At 48.7% G+C, this 24,030-nt stretch overlaps 1 protein-coding gene across 2 annotated transcripts in view; it reads left to right on the forward strand.

Moving 5' to 3' along the window:
* Positions 1-6,236: 6,236 nt before the first annotated feature.
* LOC135826532 (high affinity cAMP-specific and IBMX-insensitive 3',5'-cyclic phosphodiesterase 8A-like) overlaps positions 6,237-24,030 on the forward strand; it is a gene marked incomplete in the record, with an annotated part of 33,317 nt that continues 15,523 nt past the window's right edge. Inside the window, 14 exon segments of one of the 2 annotated variants that reach the window (XM_065339141.1) lie at positions 6,237-6,801; positions 12,743-12,832; positions 13,577-13,729; positions 14,503-14,592; positions 15,432-15,490; positions 16,517-16,573; positions 16,950-17,007; positions 18,151-18,230; positions 19,242-19,320; positions 19,598-19,702; positions 20,182-20,223; positions 20,930-21,018; positions 22,140-22,209; positions 23,244-23,588. In XM_065339141.1, coding sequence (XP_065195213.1) covers positions 12,746-12,832; positions 13,577-13,729; positions 14,503-14,592; positions 15,432-15,490; positions 16,517-16,573; positions 16,950-17,007; positions 18,151-18,230; positions 19,242-19,320; positions 19,598-19,702; positions 20,182-20,223; positions 20,930-21,018; positions 22,140-22,209; positions 23,244-23,588 — 1,314 coding nt within the window. 2 annotated transcript variants of the gene reach the window in all.

Genomic DNA, 24,030 nt, shown 5'->3' on the forward strand with positions numbered 1-24,030 from the left:
TACATGTAGGTGAACCTGGATGTGGAAGCCATGGGAGTGAACAACATATTATTTAATTACTGAGTCCGTCATTAGACTAGGTTTCTCCACAGCAGTAGGAGGATTGTGAGCAGTCTTCAGCCTTGGGTTTGCCTGGTCCTATGTCCACCGAGCTAGTCATGCAGTGTTTGCCTTTATCTAGAACTCCCGTACAAGTCAGAAGTGTAGGCACACCTGCAGTATTCGATACTCTGTAGGTAGAGCATTATTCACACACATGCGAGAGAGAGAGAGAGAGAGAGAGAGAGAGAGAGAGAGAGAGGGGGGGGGGAGAGACAGACAGACAGACAGACAGACAGACAGACAGACAGACAGACAGACAGACAGACAGACAGACAGACAGACAGACAGACAGACAGACAGACAGACAGACAGACAGACAGACAGACAGACAGACAGACAGACAGACAGACAGACAGACAGACAGACAGACAGACAGACAGACAGACAGACAGACAGACAGACAGACAGACAGACAGACAGACAGACAGACAGACAGACAGACAGACAGACTGACAGACAGACAGACAGAGTAATAATAATAAATAAATTATCGTGTCCGTTCCCAGAGAGAGAGAGAGTGGGGTTTGCTATCTACTCACACTGATTGGTGCTAAGGATATGCAGGTCTGATCGGATGGCTGTTTGGCTTCAGCCGAGGAAGTGCAAGCGCCACCAGTCCATGGCAACCAAGGACAAGTACACAGACTACACCACACGTTTCTAAGAATCCAGACACTCATAATACTCTGTGTTACGAAAACGGAGTCTCTCAACGTTCACCGAATGCGCAGGCCCGACCCATCCTCGGATTGCAACAATGAACAATATAGCCCAGTCTAACGTCGAGCGGTTAAATTGAACAGACCTGATGCGAGGCACACTAGGTAGAAAGTGACAAGATATTAATATTGTGCGAAACATGTCAGCTTAGCCTTAGGTGTGGACGTGTCTCGGGGCGGTGGTGAAATGTTCTAGGAGGAAAGGAGGGCCTGAGAGAAGTGGGAGCTGTGTTTGTTGGTGAATTTGCTAGTGCGAAATAGGCATGGAACGCTGTAAAGCTAGCTGGAGCGTGTGACGACAAATATTTGCTAAGAGTGAACACAACCAGCTAGCACAACACATACATGTACAACAAGTAAACATGACGTCATAATGTTGTGCCATCAAGGAGCTTACATGTACACTGAAACCTGTCTAAGACGACCGCTCAAGGGACCTTCGGAACGTGGTCTCTGTTACCAGGTGGTCTTCTTATACAGGGTCATTAGACTGGAAATAGCATCTCTTGGTCCTGGTTGCAGTGGTCTTCCAGGACAGGTGGTCGCCTTTTCCGAGTGGTCGCCTTGACAGGTTTTACTGTACATGTACATGTATGTACTCTTTGTGCCATGTTTAGAATGTGTGTGCAATGTCACAGTCAAAGTCTATCGGCCCGTACCGGCATACTTCGCACTGTGTCCTGTAGTCTTCAGCTTCAGGCAGTTCAGCCACAATAAAAAAATTTAAAAAAATTCGCGGTTCGCGTGAGACTCGGCTGGAAGCCGAGTTTTCCGCATCCGCCGTGGGAACGCCACCACCCTCTAGGATCAAAGGACTCTAGGATCAAAGAAGCAAGGATCAGCCACAATCCTTGCTTAATTAAAATTAACAGTACGACACCTACATGTACTTCAAGTATATGTACATGTATCACCAATGATAGGACAGTAAATAATATCACAGCCTCCGTCACAGCATCTACATGTATTCTATAGTTAGGAATATTGGAACATGCAGCCCATACTCGTAGACTTTACATGTCTACAGTCATAATGTCATTGTACTAGTATGCAGTGTACTGAGGAGATGTCATCGCCTTTCCGTTGAGCTCACGCTTCGTCACTCCCCTTCCTCGCCCTTCTGAATTTTTGCACCTTCACTTTCTTGGTCACTTCATTTCTTCAGACCTTTCTGGGGGGGGGGGGGGGGGGGGGTAATATACTGGCATTGCAGGCGAATTTCATTTTAGCGATGCGGTCTCAGGGTCTGGTGTGTGCTTGTGACGACAGGAAATTCTGAGTAAGACCCGTTGCGGTCTAGCTAGGCCAGTGCCGTGTAGGGCAGTGCCGTGTAGGGCAGTGCTGTGTAGGGCAGTGCCGTGTAGGGCAGTGCCGTGTAGGGCATGCAGTGCCGTGTAGGGCAGTGACAGCGAAGGGAGTTGTTACTCAAGATCGCTCCGTTTGAGTCTGCGTTGAGTCGTTCAGTGGAGTGGCGCTGACCACCGGTAGCCGTGGTTAAATTGGTGATTGGTCGGTAGCAGCATCAGCTGCGGGAGTGCTGGGATCAGCAACTGGCAGTTAAGTTGCTGATCCCAGTTACTGCATGGAACGCTCTCAAGCTCTATACTAGCTTCCTCCTTGAATTGATGAAGCTGGGTCAGGGAAGGCGGCACCTACTCAGTAGTATTCTGCTACTCAATCTGCATGGCTGCTGCGAGCTAGTACTATAAATACACGTACTAGTAAGTCTGAGTGACGAACCTTGTTTCGGGAGTTCATCCTGCTTCGTCTTCACTCAGTACAGTCCCTCTTAGATTATAAAACCATGTTATGCCATGCCCTATCTGCCACGTTGAGTGTGGAGCAGAAAGCACAGAGGTGCAGACCACAGCCTTTCTTCGGTGCATAACTGCTGTACTTCTCGGACTTGTCCTGCGCGCGCGCGCGCGCGCGTGTGTGTGCGTGTGTGTGTATGTGTGTGTGTGTGACTCTGGAATCATGAGTGATAACGCCTCTTTTACGGGCAAACAGACCCTTTGCCTTTGGGGAGGATTTTTAAATACACAACGCAAAAAGGAACAGTTGTATGCACGTACAGTGGTGGTCAAAAGTTTTGACCCACCATGCAGATTTCTCGAATTCTGAAGGTTTGGGCTGTAAGCTACTAAATTTTTGGTCGAGGACCTCTGAATCAGGCTGAATAGTGAAGTAGAAATGAAAAATGCTGAAAGACGGAGTCATCTGGGGACTACTGTGGTCAAGTATATGTAAAAGGCGGGTCAAAACTTATGGCCAACGCCCGCACTATCATAAACCGCCAACAGGATACACGGAATAGTGTGATTTCTAAAAAGTATTCAACTAAGCTAAAGTCTAGAAGTCAGTCCCAGCCTATTCCAGATACATCCACCACTTTGTAACCCCTCCCTTGGCCTTGATGATCGCTTGCATACACTGCCGCATTGAATCGACGATCTTCTAGCGCTCGTGAGGAGAAATCAACTTCTATGCCTCCCGGCACACTCGCCACAGCTCATACTGGTTTCTGGGGGTGATTTCAACATCGTGCTGCTTCAGCCCAGCAATTTTGCAGAGATTCTCAGTTGGATTGAGGTCAGGTGGCTGCAGGGGCCATGTCAGGACGGTGATGCCGTTCACCGTCCGCCGCGCCTCCATTCTGTTTGCGGAGCGTTTGCGGCCATAAGACACCACCCACACCACCCGCAAGCTGCATCATGCTCAGCAACATCATGTTTTCGGATGATGCGAGGTACTGGTCCGCATTCATCGTATCCATCACCCGGCAAATGCGCGCTACGCCGTTGCTGGCCATGGCTCCCATACATTGATATTGCCGTCGCGGCGCTTCACAGTTTTGCGGGTGCATGTGCCAGCCAGAGCCTATCCTGTCCACCTCCTGACGTAAACTGCATCACCAGAGCCCTTGAGGTTGATTTTAGACTCATCAGTCCACAGAAATTACCACCAGTCATCACTGCTCCAGTCCTTGTGCGTCTATACAAATTTAAGGCGTTTTGCCTTATTCACAGCACTGATGAAGGGCAATTTGATGGCCATACAGCCACGTAGGCCTGCTCTCTGCAACTTGCGTCTCACAGAACGCACAGAAATCGCGTTATCACCGTCGCTCACCATCTCAGCTCGCAGGCAGTGACGGATTTGAGGCGATTCTCCATTGACTTCATGATATGGTGGCGATCTTGTCTTGCACTGGTCTCTCTTGGTTGGTCTGATCGAGGTGAAATGTAGTCAATTTTTGTTTCCTGACAATTCTACGTATCGTAGGATTACTCAAATCCAACAGAGGAGCGATACCACGCCAAAAGAGACCGTCAACACTCAGCTTCACGACCATTTCCCTCACATCCTTGCTAATCTGACCTCGGTTCACTATCCTGGCTGAAAATACCATCTCCGTCGTCAAAATAATCAAGTTTGATATCGCAAACTCTCAAAGTGAGAAGTCAAGTGTTGATTTTCAACTTTCCCGGCACGTGCATCAGCCTGACAACTTTTTTGAAACCGTACGGTACGGTAGAGCAAAATTTGGTCACGTGGCCATAAGTTTTGACCCACCCAAATGTATGGTGATCCATCACAAATCTCAGTTGACAACGGATTCTTGCAAATTTTAGTGTCCTTGCCAAGTTTCAATCGGCTTTGGCCTCAAAGAAGTCAAAAACGGCGTGTTTAGGAGCCAGGCTGAGCTGTACTGACGATTCCATGGGGTGGGTCAAAACTTTTGGCCGCCACTGTATGCAAGTCTAACCCCACCCAGGAAACCGCTTGCTGTCTACAGCATGCATTGGGCAAGAACACGACTAGGTACACCCTACATGGTGGTAAGCACCATACCAGGGAGTCGCTAAAATGCGTTACATGTTTTTGACGACACCCTGCTGTGGCCCTTGGCAGAAACTGCTCGAGGCAGATTCTGCTCGAAAAGCAGTGAAATTGGCAGAGCCACACAAAACCTTATGGCGGGCAATTCCTCGAATTCTGCTCCATTTCTTTTATATCCACATACCAAACATGCATGAAACATACCAGAGAACGCCTAGTACTGTACCAAATTCTGCCAATGTTTCTGCTGGAATTATCCTACTACACTGCACCCTGGTGATCACTCAGCTGAGATTCCGTCACAGTATCACCTGTTCCCGGTCCTTGCTAATTAATTACAGACGACTCCTAGACTCGGTTCAAATTCATGACGCATCGTGCGTATGTGTGTGTGTGTGTGTGTGTGTGTGTGTGTGTGTGTGTGTGTGTGTGTGTGTGTGTGTGTGTGTGTGTGTGTGTGTGTGTGTGTGTGTGTGTGTGTGTGTGTGTGTGTGTGTAAGACTGTAAGCACCACCAAGCTAGACTTGCTATTGTATGGATCCAACAGAAACTTAGTAAAAGACTAAAACGGCTTACGGAGCGAAATAGAGGACAGTCCTTCATCTAATTACGTCATTGTGACGTTCTGACTCCGGAGTCCGGAGTCTAGACTCAGGACTCAGGAGGTCACCCGTCAGAGGATAGTGCAGTCCGGAGTCCGGACAGGACGACGATCGGCGCAATGCCAATGGTTATCTAGCGACTATTGTGTGTGTGTGTGTGTGTGTGTGTGTGTGTGTGTGTGTGTGTGTGTGTGTGTGTGTGTGTGTGTGTGTGTGTGTGTGTGTGTGTGTGTGTGTGTGTCGCATCAGCGAACGTGCATGCTGATAGCGGTGGGCAGTGACAGGAAGATGCCAACGGCATAGATATATTGCTGACATCGTCATGTCCACTGGTCGACTGTCGTCACAGCAGAGGACGTGACTGAGACAGGACAAATCTCAGTAGACACATCACGAGATCTATCGTACAGTTACATACATGTACATGTACACTCGTACGGAATTACCTATGTAGTCGTGCACTATGTGGGATGGCATCATGGCGGGAACCTCATTATGCATAGGCACTTGCATGCAATGATTCACCCAACTGCTAGGCATTGCACATTCAGTCGATACATGACGCACGGCATGCTGTGCATGTCTACGTCTGTCAACTGACGTTACAATACTCTAATCGTTGATAATGCACACTCAGACAGCCTCTTGACGGCAGCATCATGCAATCATGTATCTCCTATGCGGATAGTAGTTCCATTCTCACGTTCCTGCAAGTAGGTATACATGTTGTCACTTGGCTGTACGTGAGACCATCCAGGAACCTAATGCTCTCCAACACGTACACTGTACTATAGCATTAGTAGCAATCATGAATCTAACAAATTGCTTTTTACTAGGATATGCATCAGCACACGCACGCGGACTGGATATCGGCGCGGAATTCCACAATCCGCAATGCAAGGATTTCGTGCGTGAGGACCACTTTATTCGTTGTACATGTACTTGTTGTCCGGCCATTTCCAGTGATAGCGTCCGTGCACTAACGCTGCATGCTAATGACAAGTGGCCTCGCCGGGGACACATTGACGTGATTAGTGGTGCTCCGAGCTTACCTACCGCTCGCCCGCATAACGCCTTGCGGCCCTTCGGGAAAACATCGAGCAAATTGCGAATACACAGGACTGCAATGCCAGCATACCTCCTTCTCACGTTCTCCTCTAGATTTGTATACACATGTGTATATATCTTACTGAGAGAAGCCAGTGAAGACGTTTTGATGTGAACACTGGCAAGCACTGCATTGGATATATTTCCTGTGGAGTAGACTCCGGAACAGGCACAAAGAGAACCTTTCAACAGAAAGTGGTCAATTGCATGATTGGTGTTTTAACATCAGTAGCCGCACGGAGAGCTCTGCTTGTAGTTCAGTATCAGACGTGCAAGGCTGTGAAGTGTGAGGCTGTCGCAGTGTCGGGTTGGATACGTGTTGCTGTTACTGGTTCAGTCCGCGAGGTCTGAGGGAACTGACCGCTAGGGACAGTTTAGTGTGAAGCGTACTGTGCTGGTGACGAACAGTGGATGGCGAAGAGAGATTGGTTAGTTGGTGCAAGATGAAACTGAAAAACTTCTTTCTCTAATGCATGTAGTTCCAGAACGTGCGTTATGTTATCACCCTTATCATTCTGACGAGCCGGAGCTGTACAATCATGCTTGTCCCTAGCGACTAGTATCTGCTTCAGTTGGTTGTGCGTCATCAAGGTTCAATTCCCTTGCAATCTGTATTGGCATGACTACACGGCTGGTGCTTGTGTGAGTTCAGTGTGCACATGCATATGGTAATTGATGTAGTTTTTAAACAAGGCATGGGTACAATTTATAATTTGCTTTGCTCAATAGAGAGATTAAGCTGCGCACGTTATTTTTGGTCTGACGCGCAATTTCACGTCAAATGGGTCGAAATTTTGTTGTACATGTACATGTACATGCAAGTACCCCAAATTGCGAGGTGAGATGCAGTAAGTACCCTTGACGGCAGCATTCAGTTAGCGCCTGGTAATTTCTGGCATCCAAAACGTGTCGCAAGTTTCCATGCTCTTAAAGAAATTCAGCACACTGATCCAGTCTATGGATTGTGCCATCAGTAGGGCTCTGACGTATGGACTACACCCCCAATAGGCGTTAGCAGCTAAGCCTTTGGACAATCCTGAAATGAAGACTATTCGTATTCAACAAGAGTACAATCTTGAGAGCGATTTTATCTCTTCAGCTGGATCTGGCGCCGTCTACAATCAATGCACAGAGCAGTTTGCCGCGATTTATATTCGCGAATGTGTGATGGTCGCTAAAATAGCGAAATTCAATCTCTAGCGAAAGTTTCTCATTTTAGAGAATACGCTGGATACACATGTACATGTACATGTAGCTCAGCTGGCCTGACCCACAGTGCTGCGCCAGGAGGATAGTTCGTCAATGACTCATGACTTTCTAACCTTCATCACGAACTGTTATGTCCATCGGTCAGAGCACAGAACTGTCCATTACTAACAGTTATTACTACTAGTCGGTGCCTGTTGGCTTTTGCGTTGGTCGAGCCTGGCTATTCTTAAATTGGCAAGTGGAATTTAACATTAGTTGCAGATCTCTCTCTCTCTCTCCCCCCCCCCCTCTCTCCCCCCCTCTCTCCCCCCCCTCTCTCTCTCTCTCTCTCTCTCTCTCTCTCTCTCTCTCTCTCTCTCTCTCTCTCTCTCTCTCTCTCTCTCTCTCTTTCTCTCTCTCTCTTTCTCTCTCTCTCTCTCTCTCTCTCTCTCTCTCTCTCTCTTTCTCTCTCTCTCTCTCTCTCTCTCTCTCTCTCTCTCTCTCTCTCTCTCTCTCTCACACACACACACACACACACACTCTCTCTCTCTCTCTCTCTCTCTCTCTCTCTCTCTCTCTCTCTCTCTCTCTCTCTCTCTCTCTTTCTCTCTCTTTGCTGTCTAAGCTCTAAGTCTCTCTCCTGTCTCAGCTCCCTTGTGCCCCAGGCTTCCTCCTGTCTGATGCAGACATGGGCCACGATCCACGGATCCCCGATGGGCCTATCAGTATCACCGTACCGCCCCCTATCCCTCGCCCCTCTTTACGACGTACTGTAGTTTTGTGACTCATGTGTTGGTTGTGGCCTGTGCTGACTGGAGTGTAGACCTGGTAGACTGTAGTCTAGATAAGAGTGTAATCCTGTGTCATGTACAATCATGTATGTAGTGTGTTAATCTGTGGAATGGTGTGATCCCAGCACAAGTAAGTACTAACGTAGTTGCTATGTCTAACATACATGTACATGTGGCTTGTTCGCTATCATTGCTTCAGTGATGGGCAAGTGGAAGTGGAAGTGTTATGGAAGAGGTCCACCCGGGGGGGATATCTGACTCTGACTCCGAGTCTGAGGCCATGATGGCATGAACTGATGATGAAGCCTTGGCTTGGGCATGCATGATGACCATGACGACTGGCACCTAGCTAGAGTAGTACTAGTACTTAGTAGTACTACTACTACTACTAGTAGACCATGGTAGACCTACCTGGCTGTGACGTGACCATGGTGACTGTGAGTGTGACTCGAGCCTGTACTACTACTACTGCGAGCATGGTGTTGGTGAGTGTGTGCTGTAGCCTGGTGACTGGTACATGGTATGGTGTAGGCCAGGGAGTCGTAAATACCTATGGTATTTTACGACTCCCTGGTGTAGGCTGTAGAATGATCTACTCTGTCACCATGGTCACTGTGCTACATGACTTTACATCAGTACAATGCTTGGTAAGGTCAGCTATATAGCGCTAGCAGCCTTGCACGGCGGCGGGGATGGCAGTCAAATGCCATTGCCAGTGGAAGTCTACGGGATCGGAGTCGTACAGCATCATGTACTACGCCGCGCCCTGCCGTAGATCTACTCGTATGTAGATCTATGCATGTCGTGGGCATGATCATGACCAAACTCCAAACCAAAGCCGGCAAAGCCAAAGGCAAAGGCAAAGCACCTCCGGCTCCCGTCAGGACATGCGATAGTGCAGTCGTCAGTACAGTCGACATACATCATACAAACAAGTCATGCTGGTGACCGCACATCGCTTGAACGACACTGCATGATTGTGCATATGCGGAGATCATTCGATGCGCTCGTTCATGCCTCCGTGACGTCTACCCCGTACCCGGCCCAAGCTGTAGTACTCTCGATCTCGCCAGCGAAGCAGCACTGCACTGACCGCGTTCACTGTCTCACTGTCTGTTTGTGTACAGCCACAACAGGACCAGCAGCAAGATCAATGACATCTTCCTCTTCTTTACTGCACTTTTTTTGATTCTATTTTTTACTTGGTCAAGCTGAGTAGTTCGAGTCTTCGCAAGTCAGTTCCCTGTAGATGGTGTTTTCTTTGCTCTTTTGTTTGGAGGGCAACTGTTTGTTTGACGACTAACCTAGCCTCGAGTTAACTCTAGCCAATTATGGCTTTCCAGTGAGTAGCAATCTGGTCACCACATATGGGAGGTTTAGATTTGTAATCAAGCGGCTTATGACGCTCGTGATTTTCATCAGTATGGTCTGAGCGAGAAGTGGGCCAAGTGGATTCAAGTGATGGAGGGCTCTCTCATGCTGAGAGAAAGGCACGCAGTGACATACGAGTGACTTGTATTTCCCCACACTTGATGTAAATTCAATTGGAGCCACTTCGCTTGGTTATCCTCGGGATTCCAAGTCGCCCTTTTGCGTGTCCGACTCCCCACAACTCCACTGTTGGTACGACCAGCTGACTATCTGTCTCAGTGTTGTCGAGCCAAACACCAGTGAGAACAGTTGCCTCTACCATTGGAAGGAGAGCTGGAGTCAGTAGGCTACAGGAAGTGGATAGTTCTGTGGGTCTACTGCATTGGCTGGCACTGGACAGCGAGCAACAACTTACTTTCAGGAGCTTTGGCTGCAATGAACTAGCAAACTTGGCTTTTTGCATCTGCCAAATACGGCTGGAGTGGAGATGGGTCAGAAGTTGAGTCGACCCGTGCATTATGTTAGGCGTCGCCGAGAGACCGAGAGCGTGAGGACGAGGAGTGAACAATGGCATGATGTTCTTTCTCCTGAACAGCAACAGGTGAGAATTCTGCTAGCCGTTTTACTTCTCTTTTTTTTTGTGTCGTGTGTATCCATTGGAATTTATTATTTTGTGTCCAAGCGAAGAACTAACTTTATCTCCTTGTGGCCAGACCTTCCATATGTGCACGATATGGATGCTGATATGGAGGGGGAGAGTGGTACAGTGTCGTATTTGTACTTGTGCGAGCGTTATGAACTCGGTGAAGCATGCCGTGTTTCGGTTTTTCGTTTTGGCATAATAAAAATAATTAATGTCTGCAGGCACGTTCAATTATTTGCAGTGAAATTATTTTGGTGACAGACTAGTGTCAGTGATGAATGCAGTGCACGTGTGTTTGTCGATATGGAGTAGCTGTTCAGTGCGTGTAAGATATGTATGCGTAGGTTGTCCCATGCCTGATTCTGCCCTCTATCACGAACATTTGCACGTCACTGAAATCCAATTCTCACCTGACAGATGCATATCAGTGAAGCATTTGCTGTAGGAGTACCAACAATGCCTGTGCCATAACTATGATAATTATGGTGCTTGCGTTGTGTGTCCATAATTATGTACTGGTCCAGACGTCATCCACCTTCATTTTGACATCTTCATGACATTAGGAGATAACGTGATATGTTTTTGCCATCTGTGGTGATGTCATCATATTGTTATGATGAAAATCATGTCTACTAGTATAGTGTAGCCTATAGGATTGCTTTGTGGATTGTGATACTTGTACTGTGCACTGTCATGGTCCTGTAACTCAGTGCGCCGAAAAAAACACGCCGGTAACCAACTGGCTGGGAGGTGTGAGAGCGCAGACGTGTGTGTGTGTGTGCACCTGTGCGTGTGTGCACCTGTGTGTATGTGAGTTCCAAACTGTCAATGCCAGCAGCATGTAACATGTACCTTGTATCTACCTGGTATCTTCTACACACTCCATGCAGTACGGTTGGAGGTGGAAAGCGTGCCAACTGCAATACTGGCAGTAGTCGTTCTGCTGTCGCCTATGTGATTGTGGCGGTGGTGCTGCTGCTGCTGCTGCTTCTATTGTCGTTGTGCTGTTTGCTTCCCAAACCAAAACAAGCGAGAATACGTGTACTCAGCTGCAAGTTAGAGAATATGCTTGCTATTATCCTGTGGTCGTATCGGTGCTGCTTCTCGTCCTGCTGAGGTGGCTGTGCTGGTGTTTTCACCACTGCTTGTGGCTGTACTAGTGGGCTTGGTGCAAATCATTGTCATGTACTGTACACGCACCGCACCTCCCCTATTAAAAGTCGCACCCTCATTTTCAGGTACTAGTGTCTGTTGTATCGTTTCGGCGTGTTCGCTTGAGTAATCAGGGGCGGTCTTGGGTTACTGATTACGTTGTACATAAAAGGAATCGGTTCGGTTTGCAGTGCTGTGGGAATGGGTGTGTCCACCCAACTACTCTCTATGATTGTGTTTTTGTTTTGTTTTTCAAAACAAAGTTTGTACCCCCCCCCCCACCCTTTCTGCATTTGAGCGATTATTTGTTTCAATATTCTGCACCCAGTACAGTAGTGCCTTGGCACTTTCCGTGTACACTCAATAATTGTTTTCAAAACGAAACTCATAAAACGCACCCACCCCAAAAAACGAGAACATTTCGAAATTTGAAAACAAAAAAAGTTCAAAACAATTGGTAATCTTGGATAGCTGTAGACAAGCCCGGTTCTCCTACAGTCTGTTCATTGGAAACTGGCCTGCCGCGTTGCCGAGAAGCATACTCAATGCCACTTTTGAGAGTACGGAAATCGGAGTGCGGTTTTCGAAACCGCGAAGAGACATGGTGTGGATGAAAAATGGAAGCTGTCGTGCGAAGAGCGCGGAACACAAACTTCAACAACGGAAAGAACAGGAAAGAGGAACCCACCGAAAGCCAGCAATTGGAAATTCCATCGGGAAAGTTATTAGGATGAAGTGCCACGGGTTATCCAATGCGGGCACGTGTAAAGAAACGACTATTTTATTGTATCTACTATTAGATGTGGATTAAATAGTTCGGGTGCGAGTTTCCGATGAATGCGCCGACTAGTTCTTAGATGATTGCATTGCTATGTTATGGGCAGTGGTGTTTACATGCCTGATTGTTTGTTAGTCTTGTCAGTAAATTGACTGGTCGTGCATGTGCCGGGAAGGAACTGTGCTGCAACAGTTATTGCTGCTGGTGCTTCATTTCCACTCACGTGCTGTGATGCCTGTACAGCATCTTACCATTCTGTGTCCGTGTGTGTGTGTGCGCGTGTGTGTGCGTGTGTGTGTGTGTGTGTGCGTATGTGTGTGTGTGTGTGTCCATCTGTGTGTATGTGTGTGTATGTGTGTGTATGTGTCCATCTGTGTGTGTGTGAGTGTGTGTGTCCATCTGTGTGTGTGTGTGTGTGTGTTTGTGTGTGTGTGTGTGTGCTGCAGGCCATGAACGTTGGTGCATCAAGTCACTCCCGCGAGGTGTTAGTTGACCTGGACTATGGCCGTCTCAGTTTTGAGCGACCACTTTGCCGGGTAGGTTTCTGTACTCTGTGCGTGGGGTGTGTGTGTGTGTGTGTGTATGTGTGTGTCTGTTCTCGTGGGTGGGTGTGGTGAGAGACACATGCACATGTAGCCAAACGTGAAAGCCGTTGCACGTATACGTATGGAGACAACCCGATACCAGCACCCAAGGCATTGTGCGTTTCAACTTTCAACCCCACATTCTGAAGTTCAACAGTATCCGTGCTCTATGCAACATGCAACAGATGATCACGGAACCCGAAGTGCAGCCCCGGCCAGCGGTGATATACAGGTACATCTTGGCCATGGATTTACCCTGTCTGGAGGCGCCTGGAACGTGCAACCCGGGAGCGAATCTCTGACTGGTCACATTCCAATTGCCCGTGTTGTCTCCCTGGCTGCTGTGACCATGTTCTTCATCATTCTGTGGATGCCAGCCCTTGGCTGGTGAGAAGGCAGCATTGCCTGTTCGCTTGGCGAAGTAAAGTAGAGCATGCCATACCATGCTGTGTGATGCAGACCCACGGCCTTATGGATATGTAGACAGTGAGACTGTGAGGCAAATGCACTGAGACAAGAGTCAGCTAGGCTAGCTACGGGTATGTTTCCAATGGTGTATTTTGCCAGTTGTCGTCGGCAGCTGTAAGAGATCTCCTTGCACTTTGTGTAGTTACGTCGCAAAGCAGCTGGCGATTGCTTGTAAAATGTGAGTCTTGATGTCCTTTGCCTGCTTTCTGTGCGTGTTTGCTGTCACAGTTTGGTGTGTGCACGAAGGACGAGCGATTGTCGCGGTCCGTGGAGACGGTGTGCGACAGTAATGGCTATGGCTTTGAGCGTCTGAAGGCCCTGGAGGACTGCCGGACCAGACTGCAATGCTATCAGGACTATCTCGACAGCTGTCGGAAAATCGTGAGTTTTTACTTCCAAGCCAAGCACACGGCTTGGTCATCACTGCTTTTGCTTTGCAGCTACTGGTTGTTTGTGTAGCTGCTATGGTTACAGCTTTTGAAACGGTTTCTATGGTTGCAACTGCTGACACTACCACTGTCACTGCAGCTCTGCTACTGTCAGTGTTTTTTCTGCTATAATTCCCAACATACTACTTCGAAGTACTAGTGAATCGAGTGTTGGATGGACACATTAGGAGCAAGCTAGAAGCTCGGAATTGATGTTTCAATTGATGGTGATCTGCAGAGCAATTGTGGGGACGTGAATAAAGCACTATCTCTTGGAGGAGCAAAGCAATGCTATGTGACCAAACATCTCCTTATTTACAGCTCTCTTTCATCGTGTAGTAGTTCAGTCACTCCATTCTTGTACTTAGTTCACTTTGTACAGGGTTCGCGGAACCGGTCGGGCTGGTCTGGCCATGGTCGGGCCAGGTCTTTGGCTGCCAACCGGAGTCAGGGAGTCATCTGTTCCTGCCATATCATACACAAACTGTATGAATGGCTGTGATACTTGTATGTCCGGACCAGTCAAAAACTGCTTCCGCCGCCGGTCCTGTTGTATGATCTCGTATGGTTTGCTATCAACTCGGGGAGGGAGAGAGAGAGTTTGTGTGTGTGTGTGTGTGCACGTGTGTGTGTGTGTGTGTGTGTGTGTGTGTGTGTGTGTGTGTGTGTGTGTGTGTGTGTGCGTGTGTGCACATGTGTGTGTGTGTGTGTGTGTGTGTATTTCAGATTGATGACAGCATAGAACGCAATGAACAGCAGTGCAAGGCCAGTACGGACGTCGACGTACCTTTGCCCCCGGTACAGCCCTATCCACATGTGAGTAATTTCAGCTGGTATCTGTTTATCTAATGGGGTGAGGCATCCTGCAGCTTCGTAACTGAAAGAGGTATGGTGAGTATACATGCTCATTCCCTGGGCACTGCAAACTCACAACTCAGTTGATAGAGTGAAAATGAGTTGTGAATTAATTTGCACTGTCCGGGGAATGGGCATGTGTGCTCCCCATTCCTATTTGTTTATCTATTTCTCAAACTACTGATTGTGCAGCAGTGCAGCCAGCCAGCGTTTACCCCGCACTTTCCGAGCCAGAGCCCTTGGCACACAAGCATGATTTTCAGTCACGGAAATGTCCCGGCCGTGCACACTGCAACGATGGGATACGATTGGTTAACACCCTAGCACAGCGGCGTCGGAACCAGTACGGCAGCTGCGGCCAAAGCCTCATAACACGCTTCGAATGGTCTCTGGGCTACACCCATCACTGTCTGAAACCGGATAGAGTTTTCCGAATTTTCGGGCAATGCCATGAACATGTGCCTTACCCGAAAATTCGGATAATTTTATTCTTTCCGCTGATTGGTGTAGCCCAGAGACCACTCGGAAAGTGTTGTAAGGATGTATGGTTATAATGGACCATGGCTACAGTGGAGGCTGCGCATATCGAAAAATGTATTTTGATCTTTGAAGCGATAAACATAAATATGGGCCATTCTCCACACCGTTCCATCTTGACAGTCATGGCTCACGGTTGCTTGGTGATGAAGCCGTAACACTGTACAAATTTGTTGTGTGCGTGTCTGTGTGTCTGTGTGTGTATGTGTCTGTGTGTGTGTGTGTGTGTGTGTGTGTGTGTGTGTGTGTATGCGCGGGTACAGGTTGTTTTGGTAGACTTGCAGTCGTTGGAGAGAGCTGTCCAGGCATGTCAAACAGTCAAGTAAGTGTAACACAGCACTCTGGTTGTTGTACTCCGTCAGTGTTCAAACTGTCAGCTAAAGCAGGATTCACAGAAAATTGCTTCTGTGAATCCTTTCGCCGCCGTCGCTTCGCGCATAGCATCGCAAGAAATGCTTCTGTGAATCCCGCTTGAGTATCGCACAGCACTCTGGTCGTTGTACACTGCTGGTGTTCAATTTCAACAACTGTCAATCCATCTTCCTGTGAAGTGCAGCTGAGTTGTGTCGAGGACTGGAGAATCCGTTGTACAACAGAGAGGATAGCAGAGAGAATTTTGGTTGTAACACGGAGGCGAACTGTAGCCAGTTGTCCTGCTGCGGTTTCCGTCAATGTCGTCGTTGTCACCGTCGTTGTCTTCGTCATCGTCGTCGTCATCTTCGTCGTTGCTATTGACTCAGTCGATGTTGCTATAGTGCTGTGCTCAATGAAATCCGATAAAGCGAGTCAATGCCACGCCGGGCGCTGTGCAACCCTAGACCTGCGGACACTGGCATGTGACCTGGTGCAGGGTGCAACGCTGACTCACTCCATCAGATTTCATTGAGCAGCATTGTACTTCTGTAGGGCTGCCGGCATTGTTTGGGGACATGCATTGTTGGTCATGGGGGGGGGGGGGGTAAGGTTGGAACCGACGCTAGAAGCTGTGAACCGACTACTAGTACACTGCAGTGTGTGGTGCAGTGTACATTGCGTACACTGTACTGTGTGTAGTATATGGTGCGCTTACGACGTTGGGAAACTGAATGCACTGAGTAAACACTGTCGTACAGTGAGTTTTGTATTGTATTTATATTGTATCTATGGATTCTTCACTGACATAGCCTAGATCAAGGGAGTCTCCATAGGTGTTATCAAGCATCGGTTTGGTTTTGAACCCCCCCCCCCCCCCTCCCCCCACACACACACACTCCTGTGTACTTGACATCAGGCACCCTCAGTATTGGTGTTGGACATAGTCGGCAGTTTCCGTTACCGGTACATGTGATGTTGTTTGTGTGCTGTTTAGAGAAATCAAAGCGATGGGTAGAGCTGGCCAAGGATGTTGTTTCATCGCTCTCGTATCGTAAGTACAGTTGTGTTTGTGTAATGTTTAAGATTTTTGATGAATGCTTTGGTTTTGAATTGAGGTGTGCAAGACACACCTCAATGTCAGGAAATATTTGAATGAAGCATCGGCCAATCCTATGGCAAAGGGAAAACAAGTTGTTGGCATTGTAATTATACTGAGCTCGGCATTACGGTAGTGTGGGTTTCTGAGGATACACATGTATCTCGGTGGATCACCCGTGTATGGAGAATAGTGGATTTTTCGTTCGTTTGAATAATTGCTTGTGGAAGTTGCAATTAGTTCCGTCACCTATGGATATTATTATAAGCCAATCATTGTGTGTGTGTGTGTGTATGTGTGTGTGTGTGTGTGTGTGTGTTTGTGTTAACAGTAAAAGCGGGTACAATCCGTCAGTGATACAGGGCATAATGCAGAGTGGCTTTCATTCGGTAAGTTGTGACAGGTACAGTGACAGCTGGTTGTACAACACGCAGTCATAGCATCTACAGAGACCACACAAGACCATCGTACCCCCTAACACGATGTGTGTTCGACCACGTGTTTGTAAATTCTACTTGATCCGTGGCCTATGAAGCTCGTGGTTGCGAGCGTGGCCTTGACCTACTGTATTGTACAAATTTTCGTTTGGAATTCACTTTCGCTATATTCGTTAGGGGGCACGAAATAACTTAAGTTTGTACCAAACTAAGTTTTTTTCTGAACGTTCGGGGTGACAGACCTCGGCCAAAAACGAAATTAATTAAGTACGCAACAAGCCTGCTGGTGGAGTGATCTAACGAAAGATTTCATGAACGAAAATTTGTACGTTTACAGTATCCCCGGACATGGCCCAGACCAGTGATGGCATATGCCATGAGCAAGTAGAAACTAAGCTAGTCCCATGGTAGACTGTGACGGTCAGGGCTCCCCCCCCCCCCCCCCCGCATCGCTTCATGTTACAGTCGCTCATGTGTCTCCGTAGATGCTAGGACTCTCTGCTATGGAGTAACACTCGGTTGGAATAGTTCTGGATGGACCGTCAACTGACTAACAACAACTCTCTTATTGGTCTCTGTGTGTGAGTCACCCAGTCTCGCTGGACTGTGTTGAGATGTGTAATCGACTTACTGTGGCTGGGAGATTGTGAGAACGGGACTGTTCTTCGGTGCTGGCTACTCCGTACTACAGCTGCGCTCACTGAAATCCAACCCGACGCACAAAGCTGGCGCCCTGGACCAGTTCCGATTACATCAGTGTATGCGTACATGTGTACGTCCGGCCGCATTCATTCCACTTCCAGCGCGTCGAGGGCCGTGGAAGTTGAGGGCGCCAGCTTTGCACACTGGGTCGGATTTCAGTGAGCGCAGCTGTGTAACGCTGGGTGTGTGTACCACTGTGTGAGTGTGCTACTATAGTAATGGTATGAACTGTGATAGGCAGCAGCAGTAGCAGCAGAGACTGTACTGCCTCTCCTCTCTGTTGTTCTTGTTACGGTTTTGTACTGGTGGATGCTGTTGGGTGCTAGCTCTACTGTCTGCTGTTCTTTGCACACCCAAACTAAGACTGTATCCTTGCTGTTGATGTCGTTGCAGGTTGTACGGCGTGACAGCGACTGGTCCTGTGAACTGTTGAAGCTTGACTTAGGGCATGCAAGAGATCGCTTCATCATTGAGTAAGTTCTCCTGCTACCGGATTGTAAAAGTTATAAAGTCCCCCCCCCCCCCCCCCCCTCTCCTGTGCCTGGGACCTCGATCTCCCTGTTCAACCCCCCCCCCCCCCTCCTGTGCCTGGGACCTCAATTTCCCCGTTCAACGACGTTAAACTCCAGTTGTAAGATACGGCACTGCTTCTGCAGTGTCGTTGGCGACGGCTGTTGATACATGTACACGGCCTGTTGCTAATGGTACTGCTCTTGCTGATGTCGGTGTGACTGCTTCTTCTTTCGCCTTCCTTGGCATGGGTGTCAAAGAACTGGTGGAAATACATGTACATGATGTGTCCTGAAAATCCTTGACATTCAGTTTTTAAAATGATCATCACTGCACCCTGTGGTGCATACTAGTCAGCGTGGTCACTGTTCTACATGTAGTGTACTCTCCAAGTGTGTCACCAGTCACAGTGGTAGAGTCTCTACACTGCGTGCATGCACTCTCGGATCAAGTACTGTATAGCAGGAAAATTTCGGACGGAATTTATTTTCGTACGATTTCGTACACGGCCTCTTTCGTACTAAAATTAATTCCTTACTAAAATCTGTTCATGTGAAATTATGTACACTATACATGCGTACTGCTTGCGAACACGTGCATTTAGCATGCAGCACTGTACGAAAATAAAATCCGTACGAAAGGTCGAATTTCGGATTTGTCCGAAGATATTTCCGTCCGAAAATTTCCTGCTATACAGTATGCGGAAGGTACGCTAAAGTGCTGCACTTCTTCGGCTGCGGTTGTTTGCTGCGGTGTGTGCGTCTATGATTGGTTGCTTGAAAATGTCCTTGAAAACTCCTCAAGTCTTGTTTTTTATGTATATTAGAATTTCAAATGTATGCCTGTGTGAGAACCCTGACTTTGTGTGTGTGTGTGTGTGTGTGTGTGTGTGTGTGTGTGTGTGTGTGTGTGTGTGTGTGTGTGTGTGCGTGCGTGCGTGTGTTTTTGCACTGTGCTATTCTGTCTTGTTGCAGGGAGGCTCAAGTAGCATTCGACATGATCTACAGATTGCCAACTTCATGTGAAATCACAAATGAGGATGCACGTATTCAGGTCAGTTTAGCTGTGTCCGTGTGTGCATGCGCACATGTGTGCGTGTGTGTGTGTGTGTGTATCTGGGTGCGTGTGTGTACCTGGGTGCGTGCGTGTGTGTGTGTACTAGTATCTGGGTGCGTGTGTGTGGGGGCGGGGGTGCGTGCTTGTGCATTCTTTAATTGCACCGTCCAGCACAAGTTGCTGTGACTTCTGCTTTGCCAATGTGCATCTGAGCGGTGCAACAGACTAAATGCTAAATGCTGCTGTTGTGGATGTGTTCTTGTTGTCTCTCCAGTACGTCAATCGAGGCTTTGAGAATTCGTTTGGCTTCTCGTTTGAAGCAGCCAAGGATGAGACGCCCAAGCAACTGATGCGGAGTCATGTCAACGAAGATGCCAGTGTGAGTGTGCAAAACCTGGACATCCCTGCTGTGAAGTTCTGCACTCGCGCGTTACAGTTGCCTATATGCAGTCGTGCCCGAGAAACACAACTGTGCTTGCTAACAGAACCAGACATCCTTGTCGGGGCGATGTGTGTATGCCTTACTGTCCGCCCCTGCCCTGCTAGCTTCTGCTGCTACTGTTTGTGTGCAGTGGTTGCTTCTTAGTACTATTTGCCTGTGACATATCAGTAGCAATGCACTGCCAGCCTTCAGCGTGGTTCCTGTCTATTATTGGTATTTAGGCTTTGAATGCTTGGTTTCACCATGCAAGAGTGTGCAACCCCCGCAGCTGGTCTGGTCCATGTCATACCTTCTTGTTGACATCATCTTCGTTCAGAATGCATGACACACACACACACGTGGTACGAAGCATGATTGAATAATCATACATGCTACTGGCTGTGTTTGTGTGCTTGCCGTTTCACTCTGACATGCAGAATCACTTTCGGGAAATTGACCAGACGATCCAAAATGGTCAGGTAAGATAAAGAGCTGCAGACTAACGTCCCCCCCCCCCCCACACACACACATGCACACACACACACACACACACACACACACACACACACACACACACACACACACATGTGCGTGCGTGAATGTCCTCATGTGTGTGTGTGCTGTGAAAGGTGGTGTCGGTCCGACCCCTAGCAGAGGACATGTATTACAGTATAGTCAGACCAGTTGCAATTGGATTGGCGAGTATTTTATTCTGCGTACATTGACTACACCAGCAGCATCACCACCACCAGCACCACCACCCCTACCAGCACCACCACCACCACCACCATCATCACCACCCCTACCACCACCACCACCACCCCTACCAGCACCACCACCACCACCACCATCACCACCCCTACCACCACCACCACCACCCCTACCACCACCACCACCACCCCTACCACCACCACAGCGCCACAACCACCACCACGACCACCACCATCACCACCACCGCTACTACCAGCACTACCACCAGCACCACCACCACTACCAGCACCACCACCACCACTATCAGCACCACCACCACCAGCAGCACGAACACCACCAGTGGTGGGTGGGTACGTGCGTGCGTGTGTGTGTGTGTGTGCCTGTGTGTGGCTGTAGCCTGTGTGCTCAGTTGCAATATTCCCACTCTCTGTATCTGTGTACTGTTGTTCACTGCTGTCATTGGTGTCTCTTTAGGCCTGGCACGGTGAATACTTTGCAAAGAACGCATCAGAGGAGCATTTCCCTGTCGACACGTTGCTGTGCCTGCATCCTCGTCTCAACGGGTAAGAATATATCCGTGCTGTTGCTGAGCGATACTTGGCTGCTACTGTTGCTGTTGCTGTGCTGTTGCTGTGCTGTTGCTGTGCTCTTGCTGTGCTCTTGCTGTGCTCTTGCTGTGCTCTTGCTGGGCTGTTGCTGGGCTGTTGCTGGGCTGTTGCTGGGCTGTTGCTGTGCTGTTGCTGTGCTGTTGCTGTGCTGTTGCTGTTGCTGTGCTGTTGCTGTGCTGTTGCTGTGTTGTTGCTATGCTGTTGCTGTGCTGTTGCTGTGCCGTTGCTGCTGCTGTGCAGTTGCTGTGCAGTTGCTGTGCAGTTGCTGTGCTCTTGCTGTTACTGTTGCTGCTGCTGTTGCTGCTGCTGTGCAGTTGCTGTTGTTGTGCTGTTGCTGCTGCTGCTGTTGCTGTTGCTGTTGCTGTTGCTGCTGCTGCTGTTGCTGCTGCTGCTGTTGCTGCTGCTGCTGTTGCTGTGCTGTTGCTGCTGCTGGTGCTGTTGCTGTTCCTGTGCTGTTGCTGTGCTGTTGCTGTGCTGCTGCTGTTGCTGTGCTGCTGCTGTTGCTGTGCTGCTGCTGCTGTTGCTGTGCTGCTGCTGTTGCTGTTGCTGTTGCTGCTGCTGCTGTTCCTGTGCTGTTGCTGCTGTTGCTGTGCTGTTGCTATTGCTGTGCTGTGCTGTTGCTGTTGCCTTGTTCACTAGTTGCCAGGCTACTTGTACTGTTTGGATGCACTGTGGTGTCACAGGCAAGTGCATACAAGGACTCTCATGCGATATCCAGGTTTCGTCTGACGCCGCTTTTGGGGTAGCGTGAAATTTCGCCCCGGGAATGGCGTCCAAACATCCTATTTGAACGTGAGCGGAGTGCAACTCGCCATGAACGCCTTGTCTGACGCGAAATTCCACGTTCGCCAAAAGTAACGTCATGCGAAATCCAATTGGTTGCCGAGCCTGCTGTTGCTGCTGTTGCTGCTATGGTTACACCTGCCATCATTGTAGTCTTCCTTTCATCATGTCCACTGTCGCCGTTGTTGCTGTCGTCGTCAGCGTCGTTTTGAATTTTGAATTCTTTATTCATTTGTTGTTGTTGTTGTCGTCGTCGTCGTCGTCGTTGTTGTTGTTGTTGTTGTTGTGACTAGTGGTTCTTTACACATGGCCATGAAGTCACCGGTGACGTTACAGAGCTTACAACGTACTGCTATTGACAAGGTGAGTTTCGGTGACGTACGGCTAGTGAGTTTTTGCTGTCAGTAGTGATCTTGTACTCTCAAACCTCGCTTACCCGGTCCTCTTTATCCGGATCCCTCGCCATCCGGAAGGAATCGTTGGTTACCGATTTATAGCATATGCCATGCATACAATACAGTATGACTATACATGTATGTGTGTTCGATTACCCGGTTCCCTCGCCTATCCGGATATTTTTGTTGAAAACAGACGTGTGCGGTTATTACGTTAAGCGAGGTCTGACTGTACCGTAGCACTGCAACTATGCAGTGGGAGACGTGGAGGGAGGCCATGTGTATGTCAGTTGTACATGCAGTGTTTGTTTCCTACTTTAAGTGATTATGGAATAGGTTGTTGTTTGTGTGAAGCCTCTGGGTGGGTCTTGAATCACTTTAACCTCTTCACACTGTGAATGAGAACGCCCTGGAGCTGTTCATTTCCTGGCCTTTTAGGACAATACATGCCCATCTGGTATTGTGCTGTGTTACCAAGAGTAGATAAACAAGAGTGTGCAACTCCGGATCTCTCCTGCACAATCTGCAGATACCCCCGCCCACGGCGGAATTTTTTGTTGACGTCACCTGTTTTCAGAGAAACGCGCTTTTTGCCGCAGAGCAATGAGGCACGTGCTGGGCACTGACCTTGTAGTGTAAAGCCCGGCCAAGAGCACGAGGGAAAAACTTTCCAAAAGACTCGCAGCGCGTACGTCGTCGAAAAGATTACGTCAACAAAAAATTCCGCCGTGGGCCAACCCATCCCGAGTTGCACACTCTTGTTTATCTACTCTTGGCGTTACCTAATGTTACATGTGTATTTGTACAATGGCAGTAACCGTTTTATAATCGCGCTGTGTATATGTGTGTGTGTCTGTCTGTGAATGACTTTATGTGTTAATGTTTATGTGTGCTTGTGTGTGTGTGTGCTTTTGTGTGTGTGCTTGTGTGTGTGTGTGTGTGCTTGTGTGTGTGTGTGTGTGTGTGTGTGTATATATGTGCACGCGTGCGCTAATCTCACAGCTTCGCGGCGCCTCGACTTCGATGCTTGACGCGCTGCAGCTTGGCGATAGCTTGACGGACAAGTCGCGAGCACAGCCTCGCGTACAGCCGATGGCCACAGGCAGCGAGTCACGTCGACTGAGTGACATCCCAGCACTGCAGCAGCAGCAGCAGGGCACACACGTTCACGGTGTTGATGGCGTGATAGCCACCACCGGCTCGGCGAGCAACGCCATGTTGTCATCGCTGGTCAGCAATGGGCCTGCTTTGTCGTCACTCTCTACGTCGTCGTTGACGAGACACAGCGTACGGAACGGCGGCGACCCTTCTTGTGACCTGTCCTGCTCCATAGCCGAGTTATCAGAGGTAACAGGCAATCTTCACTCTCTTTAGAGGTCGTTGCGAAAGTTTTTGTCGTCCCTGAAACGAACATGATTCGTTTTTGTGGGGGGTTGTGCGTGCCAAAATCGCAAGTCGACCGACACTGTACATATGACATGTACATGTATGTGATTTTCGTCGTCCAGCATAGCAAGCTGTGTTCGTTTCTGAGGGAGGGGTTGGGGTCCGAGTACGAAATGAACGATGTTCGTCTCAGGGACAACAGAAAACGTTTGCGACGACCCCTTACGCTAGCCGTGTGTTGCTTGTAGCCCTGATCCAGATTTCTACAAGTGTGCAGTGACAGCCCACGTCTGTGAACAGTACTAGCAAGTACTGCAAGTCTAACAAATTTTCGGCCCATTCAAATCTCGGCCTCATCAAATTTTCGGCCTGTACTGCTGCCGCCTGTGTACGCTGCAAAACT

The sequence above is a fragment of the Sycon ciliatum genome, chromosome 10 (assembly GCF_964019385.1).
Source record: "Sycon ciliatum chromosome 10, ocSycCili1.1, whole genome shotgun sequence".
NCBI classification, from domain to species: Eukaryota; Metazoa; Porifera; class Calcarea; order Leucosolenida; family Sycettidae; genus Sycon; species Sycon ciliatum.